The sequence below is a fragment of the Haplochromis burtoni genome, unplaced genomic scaffold (genome assembly GCF_018398535.1).
Source record: "Haplochromis burtoni strain Fernald_Lab_line unplaced genomic scaffold, NCSU_Asbu1 Contig_243, whole genome shotgun sequence".
In the NCBI taxonomy this organism is placed as follows: domain Eukaryota; kingdom Metazoa; phylum Chordata; class Actinopteri; order Cichliformes; family Cichlidae; genus Haplochromis; species Haplochromis burtoni.
This window is the reverse complement of record NW_024582604.1, coordinates 98,610-109,933: the sequence shown is the minus strand read 5'-3', so window position 1 is coordinate 109,933 and position 11,324 is coordinate 98,610. Positions and strand designations below refer to the sequence as shown.

The following is an 11,324-nucleotide window of genomic DNA, read 5'->3' as shown; positions in this document are numbered from 1 at the left end:
AGGTTTAAATGTTAAGCTAATTTCTTCCAGTCAGAGAATGTTGCATATAATTAAATTTTTGCTTGATGCATAAAGTTAAAAGATTAAAACTAATAAAACAAGTTTTAAAAAGAGACTTTTCCATTTGATTACATTTTGTATGTTGGATTATGTAGAAAAAGTAGAATTGGGCTGAAAGATCTATCACTTTATCACCTATTCAGGTTGTAAATCGTTTTTAAAAAGTAACTAAGTAATTAATTACTTTTGAAAATAAGTAATCAGTAAAGTAATGGGATTACTTTTTGGGGGAAGTAATCAGTAATTAGTTACTGATTACTTTTTCAAGTAACTTGACCAACACTGATTCTGAATACCACCTTCTTAAACAGCAACTGTAACAGAATACAGTTACGTATTTAAAATACAAAATATGAGTAATGGCGGTACATGTATTGCGTTACTCCCCAACACTGATGGTAATACGGTCATTGCTATGCTGATCAGTCTTTGAATCTACCAATACGCAGGAAACTCAGAGCTAAGGTAATCTCTGCATCACTTGCTGATAGTTTGGAGGAATCCCATTTTCAGTACTGGGAATCAGTTATTGTTGTTAAAATCAAAGTCTGAGATCTTGTCAGAAACCATGCTTATTTACTGACATATATGATCATTGAATAACTTTGAGTTTGTTACTTCCACAGTCCAAACTCCAGACCCACTTCTGCTGCAGCCACACATGTCCCATTCACTGACACAACTGCCAGTCAGCCATGCCTAAGCTTCAACCTGCTGCCTGAAAAATAAAGCCACTGGTTCCTTCATGGTTGGATGATGAGCAAATAATAGAGAGTGAGAGGAGTTGGTTTAAAATGAATTCGTAAGGACTGGATGGGTTAAATTCATTGTCCAGCATATGAAGAGTACTGAATTTACACTGCTGCCTAATGTAAGCAGACACTTCATCAGCTCAAGTTACTGCATTAATTTCATGAAATGAAATGGATGAGAATTAATGTGAAAACTGATGTTTGTAAGATGAGACTTTTGTTAATGTGTTAAATTTAATTTATTTGAAGGATTTGATGAGATAAAGCACTTTGTTTGAAAATGATGTAAAATTGCTTGTTTGCTTTTTTTTTTTTTTTTTTTTTTTTTGCTTAATTTTTTAGTTAAGGTTAAAGAACTGGGGATGGGATTTAAAATGCTTTTTGCCCTGTCTTATGACTACTAGAAAAGTCAGGATTGAGTTACACTACTAACAGTACTACATAAAAAAATCTTGATATTTAACTTCAGCTGTTCAGCTCATTTCTGTCCACTGATCTTCACTAATTACAGTAGGCTTAAGCATTTCCTGCTGTCTCTTTCCGTCTCGCTGCAATGGTAGCAGTGTGTTTGAAGTTTGAAACAGTGAGAGCTACTTGTAGTATGTTTGGAGATAGATAGCAGTCTGTTAACTCAACAGTTGGTGGAAGCCAGCTTAGCATTCTGTGCCACTCGTGAGACAGAGTTGCTGGCAGTGCTGAGATATTTATTTTTATTTACACTATTGATATTTTATTTTTAGAATCAAGTGTGTGACTTTTATGAAATGGATAAGCAGAAGAAAATGAATGAATGCTTGGATGGATTCATTCATATAGGGAAATTTAGAATGGTCATTGATGGTTGACCAGTTACAACATAATTTTAATAATGTTAAAATCACTGAGGATAAGAATTTGATCATAATTTGGAGTAAAGTATGATAACTTCTTGGGTAAAACATTGTTTGGCCTGGGTGGACTGTAAAATATTGAAATCATTCCAGGGTCTTCAGAGTTTTCTGGTAAAGCCAAGATGTTCGAATGAAGTTACACTACGCAGTAAAATGGGAATGCATTAAATTAAAAAGAAAAATGACAGCAATCCCCACCAGCCAGGGTTGGTGTAGGTGTGCCTCAGGTAAGAGGAAAAGAGGACTATGATTGCCTATAGAGAGCCATGCTTTAGTGAGTATCAAAAAAGTTATTGGATCTGGAAAAAAACTTAAATTAAGACTGGCAGCAGAGGGGTGATACTGGTTGATATGATGATAAAAGTGTTTGATAGGAAATAATTGATGGAATGGAAGAAGGCAATAAGAATTTGTTATAGTGGAGTGAGATGTGAAGGAAGCGGAAAGACACTGTGAGTCACCAGTTCCTGAACATTTACAGAGAGAAGGCTGCACACACATAGTGTCAGCAAAACGCATACAAAGGTAGGTTTTATTGCAGGATCATAATTTGATAGCAGTAGATTGTTTGGTCTCAGTCTTGCTGACAGAAGTGGTCAATTTGGTAGGTAGGATTGTGGTGTGGAGTAAATTACAGGAAAAAATGATTATTCTGCTGTCACAAGAGGTTGTAATTTTTTCCCATCAGCAGGCAGGAATCACAAATCAGATATAAAAAAAATACTAGTTTTTATCTTATATTTGTGGGGGTCAGACTAACTGCAGGAAATGCTGATTTGTGTTGTTTTTCTTCACAGGTTAACTTGAAAGTATAGGACCAAACATTGTTCTTCAGTGCATGGATGCAAAGCCAATGCGCAGGTAAGTGTGGTAGTTTTCTGGGAAGAATGGCAAAAGTATGTGGCTGTTAATTCCAGATTCTTTGGTTACTGTTTACCAATTTTCTTTTTAACGGCAGTATTATATCAGATGTGGTAGTCACGGAAATCCTCAATCAAATTCCTTCAGTGTGAGCGTTAAAGATCCTCTATGGCTCATTGACACCTTGTTATGTCACCACATAAGCTTAAAAGGCAGAAAAATCCCTGCTTTACGGGATCAAAGGGGCTGGCTCAATAGAAGTTCTACCCAGAACTCTCTATAGCACTTGGTGGTACTGACCTTAGCTCTGCTGCTTTGTTGGGCTTTTAAATTTAGGTTTGATGGCCCACTGGAGAAGATAGGTGGTGTCACGATGCAGAGCAGGAGTCTGTGAAACAAGACTGGCTAAAAATAAACTTTTCACAGTAAGGGGGAAACACCAGAGCCACTATGCAAAATGAAAAACTGTGTTCATGGAGTCTGTTGTGCATGTTACAGGTGAAACGGGATGGACATTATGTTATTTTTTTTCTCTTTTGGGTGGGGGAAGAATGATCAACATTAGCATTTTTGTATAATGTAACATAATAGTGTATAAGGGCTGAGGTCCCATCCAGATTATAAACATGAGCTGTTTCATGCATGTGTTGCAGCCATGAACTCGTGCAGTCCAAGCAGAAACCACACAGAATATTGGAAATGTGACTGAGGTGAACTCTTTTCTCTGTTCTGTCTGAGGAAAGAAAATATCCTGACCCGATTTTCCGGAAGTTTAATTGTAAAGGCAGTTTTAGTGTCATTAATGTGAAATGAAACAGCGTAATTCTACATTTGTCATATAAAACTAAAATAGCAGTGTGTAATTGGGTAGGTAGGACCTAATTTAAGACGTTAACACTAAGACAGTATCTAATTATCGTTTTATGCTTTATAGTTAAAAGTTGCCTGTGTTGTGCAACCAGCAGCTTTAAAGGATACTCGTTAGGTCAATTTTCAGGTCCATAATTGTAATCTTCGGCTACTGGAGTAGTTTTGTATGAGTCATTGTTCAAAATGATGCTTATTTATCTTATACTACCTTGTTGTGGCCCCTCAGTTCATCTTCTGTCTGAAATGAGCTATTTTAGCCCTCTAAAGACCACCCACATTTTAAGACACTTTGATCTGATTGGCTGCCACTTATAAACATAAGGTTTGAACATCAGATCGGTGGGGTGTCGCCAGAGCCAAAGCTAATCGTGTAGGAATGGCGCCTACTCTGACATCATCCAATTACAGGAGTAGAAAAAATTTCCCGAATGTCTCTGATAAGAGTCTGGAGCAGTTTAAATTTAAATCAAAATCTCTATAGGTGCAGCATTTATGTCTCCTCATTTACCCCACTACTTTGACTCCAGTCTTTAAAACGTCACACCTACTTAAGCTTTTTAATTTTGTACTTTTCCTACTGTTACTGTTAGGGCAATTCAAATGACATAATGAAAGGTCAGAATGTTTTGAGTGAAAGCATTAGAGGCTCAGTGTATCATGACCTTTTCTCCTCAGGCCAACAGTTCCTGTGAATGCTGGCTAGATGAAGTTCCTTTTTTAAAAATATCACAGCAGTTTTGTCTTGTTGCTGAGTTGCCCTGGATTACATTGCATTTTATTTTCACATTATTATGTGAAAATATGTCACTCAAAGGATATTTATTTTGATTTTTTTTTGACTAAGATTTGAAACTTTACATTATGTATTAAATACAATCCACAAAACGTCTTTAACAAAGGTCATGTATGTGCAATGATGTCATTTCTCCCATCTGTAATGGTAAGGACACAAAGTGAAGAGGATGCGTTCAGGTGTTAGGAATTCTTGGCCAGTACTGGGAACATGAGCTGAAGTAAATCCCAAACCCAAAGTCATCCTGGGATTTAAAAAGATGCAGGGGTACACCAAGTCAACCGACCGGTGTGGATAAGTTTACACTGGCTGAGGCACATGCAGGGTACTGACCTTGCTATATTAGGTTCAGCTGATGGCCATAGACTGACACTGTATTCAGTTCAATTCAATTTTATTTATATAGCATGAAATCACAACAACAGTCGCCTCAAGGCGTTTTATATTGTAAGGTAAAGAGCCTACAATAACACAGAGAAAACCCCAACAACCAGACGACCCCCTATGAGCGAGCATTTGACAACAGTGGGAAGAGAAAAACGCCCTTATAACAGGAAGAGACCTCTGTCAGAACTGCTGCGGCTACGATCTAGCCACTTTTTACCGGTATTTTATTGATAATCCTGCACAGAAGCTCAGAGACACACAGACACAAAGGGGGAGGAGTTTCGTTTGTGCACATAACTTTGCAAAAAAAACCCAAAACCACTCAACAAAGTCTTGGCTCCATGTTTTGACCTATTCTCCTCCTTTTCATTGTGAGCAAAGCCACCCATGGCGCCTTAAGCCTATTGCAGCATAACTAAAGAAGGATTTAAGGTCACCTAATTCAAGCCTAACTGTAATCTTTATCAAAAAGTAAAGTTTTAATCTTGATCCTAAAAGTAGGTGTCTGTATCCCGAATCCAAACTAGGAGCTAGGCCCACAGAAGAGGGGCCTGAAAGCTGAAGGCTCTGCATCACATTCTACTTTTAAATATCCTAGGAACCACAAGTAAGCCTGCAGTTTGAGAGTGAAGTGCTTTTCTTTGGAGGGGGGGTGATATGAGGTCCTTGTACATGCAGTGCTGCCTCTTCTGTTTCAGTCCGTTATTACACTCTTAAATCCTGCTACTTATTCCTGCGTCTTTCGGGATCTTACAAAGCTTCAAACGACGACGACTATTAAATTAGTCGTCGACGATTTTAGATAGTTCGACGTAATGTGCGTGACTAATCGTGGCAGCCCTAGCATGTACTTGGAACACTTTTCTTGTAAAGTAATGCACTATATAACTTAATTACTCCCACGAGAAAGTACTTTGTTACTTATGTGTTTCTCTGCAAAATGTCCTGAAACACCTTGTCTCGCACTTGTCATTTACAAATATAAACCTATAAGCTACAGTCTCACACACCAACACATCCTAATGAGAACACACATGATCTTTTCCGTAGTATTTAGATATTAATACAATGCAAAGATGAAAATGAGCACAAAGAGACTTTAGAGTGATCACCACAGTGATTGTACTTTAGAAACATGAGTGGTAGAAACGGAGGGTGCAGCCTGACTGCTCATCACTTTTGTTACCTGTTAAAGTTCGTGGTCCGACTGCCTGGCTGGGGTCAGCATTCTCTCAGCATTACCATCACTGTGGGTTCTTGGCTAGCTTATTCTAATTGAAATTAATTTAATGTAACTAAGAGTATATTGATATGTGCTAATGTCAGGGCCACCAGCGCACGTCAGGACGCCACTGGAATGGACATCACCAGCCGCTGTACTCTGGGGGACCCCAACAAGCTCCCTGAAGGGGTCCCCCAGCCTGCACGCATGCCCTACGTCTCAGACAAACACCCGAGGCAGACCCTGGAGGTGATCAACCTGCTGAGAAAACACCGGGAGCTCTGTGACGTGGTGCTGGTGGTGGGTGCCAAGAAGATCTACGCGCACCGTGTGATCCTCTCTGCCTGCAGCCCCTATTTCAGGTATGAGGAGACACTGTGTGATCCCACATCAGGCTAGTTTATTTACAGCTAAATTCCTGGGCTCCAGTGATTGCTGTGACACAAAAAATAATGTCATCTTTCTTTTTCCCGTTCTTCTTCAGGGCCATGTTTACTGGAGAGCTGGCAGAGAGCAGGCAGACGGAAGTGGTTATTCGTGACATTGATGAGAGAGCCATGGAGCTGCTGATTGACTTTGCTTATACATCACAGGTAGGGATGGTAGTATGCTATTAGAATTAACCACAGGTGCACATTAAGTTTAAAAAAAAAAAAAATAAAAAGACAAACTGATGAAACTGCATATTGAATGTAAAAAACCTGTCCAAACAAGTCTATGGCAAAGTTTTCAAAAAGTACGAATCAGGAGAGCAAAACCTTTGCAAGCGGCTTCATTTCCTGCAGAGTACAGTAAGGTCTATGATTAAAATGAAAAACATGTTTCTTGGCTATAACCTTGACTATAGCAGAACTTTCTCAAAAGATGTGAGGAGACTGACATGGAGCCGCAGTTTGAATGCATAAAAACGGAGGAGCTGTGGAGACCACACATTGTGATCAATCAGTTGCTAAAGCTAAAAAACTCAGTGTATCTGATGTCCTGATCTGCACCCTTTCAGGTGACTGTAGAGGAGGGGAATGTCCAGACGCTGCTCCCTGCAGCCTGCCTCCTCCAGCTTGCTGAGATCCAGGAGGCGTGCTGCGAGTTCCTTAAGAGGCAGCTGGATCCATCTAACTGCCTGGGCATCAGGGCCTTTGCTGACACACACTCTTGCCGCGAGCTGCTCCGCATTGCAGATAAGTTCACCCAGCACAATTTTCAGGAGGTAAGAACCCACATACAACTGTTCACGGTCGTTTATAATCGCTGTATAGTGCTACGTGTTACAATGATTCTACATGTTGCTTTAGATTGAATGTGCAAAATTTACATTTAGTATACATACGTTAGTATACATTTAGGATATAAAGATTTCTTTCTGTCGTGCCAAATGCGTCTGTTATAAAAATGGTTTACATTTGTAAATGATCTAAAAGTGCCATATCATGGTGTTGTTGGTGTAGTAAGGCCATACATTTACGTTCTGTGGTGCGCACAACAAGAAGACAAATGCAGGTAAAGACGACAGTTGGAGCTACTTCAAAGCTTCAGACTTTAAACCAACAAATCACAATACATAAAATAGAAATCTGTTCCTGCTAAAGGTGAAAGCATCACTTTCTCCACTTCAGGCAAAAACACACTGTCAAGTACAAACAGGCTGTGAAGGTGCAGATACTAACAGCTGGTAATGTGCAACCCAGATGTAACTGCATCAAAAACTATTTTTTCAGATATCAGTGACTTAGTTAACTGGTTTAATAATATATGCTCTTCAATTCAGCATCATGTCGCACTGTTAAAAGTCAGATTCACCAAAGAAGAGAATGAAGAAAGGCTGAACAGAGATGGAAAAAGACTGCTCTCCATATTCCAAGTCTCTCTCAAATAATCTCTTCAACAGATATTTTGAATATAGTCTCACACTTGTGCACTTCACCCTGCCTGTCAGTCGGTCCCTTTCATCTGGCTGGATTCCAGCCAGCGTCGTCCCTCTACTAAAAAACAAACCTCCTTAGAGCCCACTGATTTAAATACTTATAGGCCAATTTCCAGTCTGTTTCTTTTCAAAATCCTTAGGAAAGTTGTTGGTCGTCAACTCATTCGGATTTTAGAGTAAATAATATTTTCTATAAATTCCAATCAGGTTACAGACACAGCACTGAAACAGCGTTATTGAAAATTATTAATGATGTCCTTATGCACTCGGATAAAGGTGAGCAATCCATTTATGTCCTGCTTGACTTATCTGCAGCCTTTGATACTGTTGATAATGCTACTTATTAGCATACTATGAAGCTGGGTTGGGATCACCGGTACTGCTCTTAAATAGTGTTTGCTTTTTTTTTTTTTTTTGTTTTTTTTTTTTCATACTTAGCAAACAGATATTTTAGAATTCATATTAATCAATGTATGCTCTAATCTGCACCGCTCGTTTGTGGAGTGCCTAGGCTTCAAGCCTTGCACCAATTCTGTTTATTTATTTATTTTTATATGTTACCCCTGGGTCACCTAGTTAATGGTTTTAATGGGATCTCTTACCACTGCTTTGCAGGATGAAACACAGTTATATTTTTCTGTCAAGCCCAACAACCTCAACAGCCTCTCCTGCCTCAAGGAACATTTCTCTGCCGTTACTAATTGGATGTATTCTAATTTCCTCTCTCAGTTTTGGTAAAACTGAGGTTCTAGTTTTTCTTGTAAGCGAATGCTGAAAACTCATTTTTATAGTTTGGCATTTCCGTAATTCCTTCCCCTTCATTTGTTTGAAACCACACATGCATGTATGATGGAGTGAATGTCAAGAAAAGAAGATTACAGGGAGTGCAGAATTATTAGGCAAATGAGTATTTTGTCCACATCATCCTCTTCATGCATGTTGTCTTACTCCAAGCTGTATAGGCTCGAAGCCTACTACCAATGTAAGCATATTAGGTGATGTGCATCTCTGTAATGAGAAGGGGTGTGGTCTAATGACATCAACACCCTATAGAGATTGACAGACCACGTGACTTTCGCGCATTGCATGCCGGTAACTCGTGGCAAAACAATCCAAGTACCGCATCAAATGCAAGCATTTGCAGCACCGCAAAACGTTCATTCTTCGGTTCCAATAAATTCTTGCTTTTTCTTTGCCCCCCAAAAAGGTATGTACAAAACGAAGGAGAACAATGCCGGTCCGTACAAAGACAGACTTGATGAAAAGTCAAAGAAAAGATACGAGGAAAAAAATCAAACCAGTGAAAGGGTCAGACCCTTACGAGCACACAGAGGGACAAAATACGTTAGCGTGCTGCCCAACTTTCACCACGCTCATATTTATAATTATACGGTTCTTGGAGTGAGTGCATACACTCGTGAAGTTTAGTAACTTCAGGTCACTGCAACAAGCCCAGGTACAGTTTACCGACGGATGGGTACAGGACCTTGAAATGCACCGTGTAGAAAGTAAAGACCATCGTACATATCATAAGTTTACCAGTCTCACAAATCGTCGTCATAAATACACATTCGTTAACCGTTTATTAATAGGACCTTTGAGCTCAATGGTAATTAATTAGTAGTGGAAATAATTTCTGGTAGCATCACAGAAATGTAGCAGTGACAATAATATTGTATGCTGTAATCGTACTGGGCAATTAGTGATACAAAAAACTGTTTTATCCTGTGAATAAAAGTATATGTTTTTGTCAATGTACCATGGTAATAACAGAAGCGAAACACAATATTGTGTCAGGACAATTCACTATTTATGCACAATAAACAAAGGAGCATAGCGCGACAATTTCTGTTCAGCGCCAGACTTGCTTGTAACCTATATCACCAATTATGTTAAGAAAAATGACGTATTAACTACAACAGCAGACTGACCTTTGTGGAAATGCTTGGAGCAGACTAACCTGTGAGCTGGAGTGTTCTGGGACGTTATATTTGTCTTTGAATGGCTGCAATCCAGGCCATCCGTCGCCTCTTTGTTACTTCGGAAACATGGCTCGAACAATTTCTCTTCAACGACGTAATCCGATAACAACCGATCTCTTTACCCGTCGGCTTCCCGTGGCTGTCATGCGACCGGCTATTGCAGTTAATAATACAACAGCTTCTTGCCATTTTTTGTGTTTCTTTTTATCGCTGTGTGACTGATTTCAATTGAAAGCCTGCGTGCGCTAGTACCTCTTGCCACGAGTTCCCAGAATCCTTTGCGGTTTTACCCCTGAGTGACGTCACATTTTCAATCTCTATATCAAGTGTGCATAATTATTAGGCAACGTCCTTTCCTTTGGCAAAAGGGTCAAAAGAAGGACTTGACAGGCTCAGAAAAGTCAAAAATAGTGAGATATCTTGCAGAGGGATGCAGCAGTCTCAAAATTGCAAAGCTTCTGAAGCGTGATCATCGAACAATCAAGCGTTTCATTCAAAATAGTCAACAGGGTCGCAAGAAGCGTGTGGAAAAACCAAGGCGCAAAATAACTGCCCATGAACTGAGAAAAGTCAAGCGTGCAGCTGCCAAGATGCCACTTGCCACCAGTTTGGCCATATTTCAGAGCTGCAACATCACTGGAGTGCCCAAAAGCACAAGGTGTGCAATACTCAGAGACATGGCCAAGGTAAGAAAGGCTGAAAGACGACCACCACTGAACAAGACACACAAGCTGAAACGTCAAGACTGGGCCAAGAAATATCTCAAGACTGGTTTTTCTAAGGTTTTATGGACTGATGAAATGAGAGTGAGTCTTGATGGGCCAGATGGATGGGCCCGTGGCTGGATTGGTAAAGGGCAGAGAGCTCCAGTCCGACTCAGACGCCAGCAAGGTGGAGGTGGAGTACTGGTTTGGGCTGGTATCATCAAAGATGAGCTTGTGGGGCCTTTTCGGGTTGAGGATGGAGTCAAGCTCAACTCCCAGTCCTACTGCCAGTTTCTGGAAGACACCTTCTTCAAGCAGTGGTACAGGAAGAAGTCTGCATCCTTCAAGAAAAACATGATTTTCATGCAGGACAATGCTCCATCACACGCGTCCAAGTACTCCACAGCGTGGCTGGCAAGAAAGGGTATAAAAGAAGAAAAACTAATGACATGGCCTCCTTGTTCACCTGATCTGAACCCCATTGAGAACCTGTGGTCCATCATCAAATGTGAGATTTACAAGGAGGGAAAACAGTACACCTCTCTGAACAGTGTCTGGGAGGCTGTGGTTGCTGCTGCACGCAATGTTGATGGTGAACAGATCAAAACACTGACAGAATCCATGGATGGCAGGCTTTTGAGTGTCCTTGCAAAGAAAGGTGGCTATATTGGTCGCTGATTTGTTTTTGTTTTGTTTTTGAATGTCAGAAATGTATATTTGTGAATGTGGAGATGTTATATTGGTTTCACTGGTAAAAATAAATAATTGAAATGGGTATATATTTGTTTTTTGTTAAGTTGCCTAATAATTATGCACAGTAATAGTCACCTGCACACACAGATATCCCCCTAAAATAGCTAAAACTAAAAACAAACTAAAACT

General features: G+C 39.8%; 2 protein-coding genes across 3 annotated transcripts in view; both read left to right on the top strand.

The window, feature by feature from the left end:
• The window catches only part of LOC102295510 (LIM/homeobox protein Lhx8), an 8,900-nt gene extending 7,658 nt beyond the window's left edge, over positions 1 to 1,242 (top strand). For both annotated transcript variants that reach the window (XM_005938200.3, XM_005938199.3), the window contains exon 8: positions 687 to 1,242. In XM_005938200.3, coding sequence (XP_005938262.1) covers positions 687 to 763 — 77 coding nt within the window. In that variant the 3' untranslated portion in view covers positions 764 to 1,242. The remainder of the gene's footprint in view (positions 1 to 686) is intronic.
• A 1,257-nt stretch (positions 1,243 to 2,499) lies between these two features.
• The window catches only part of klhl20 (kelch-like family member 20), a gene marked incomplete at its 5' end in the record, with an annotated part of 28,202 nt that continues 19,377 nt past the window's right edge, over positions 2,500 to 11,324 (top strand). The window contains 4 exon segments of the mRNA XM_042227099.1: positions 2,500 to 2,563; positions 5,940 to 6,197; positions 6,320 to 6,428; positions 6,836 to 7,042. Of these exon segments, the coding sequence (XP_042083033.1) occupies positions 2,541 to 2,563; positions 5,940 to 6,197; positions 6,320 to 6,428; positions 6,836 to 7,042 (597 nt within the window).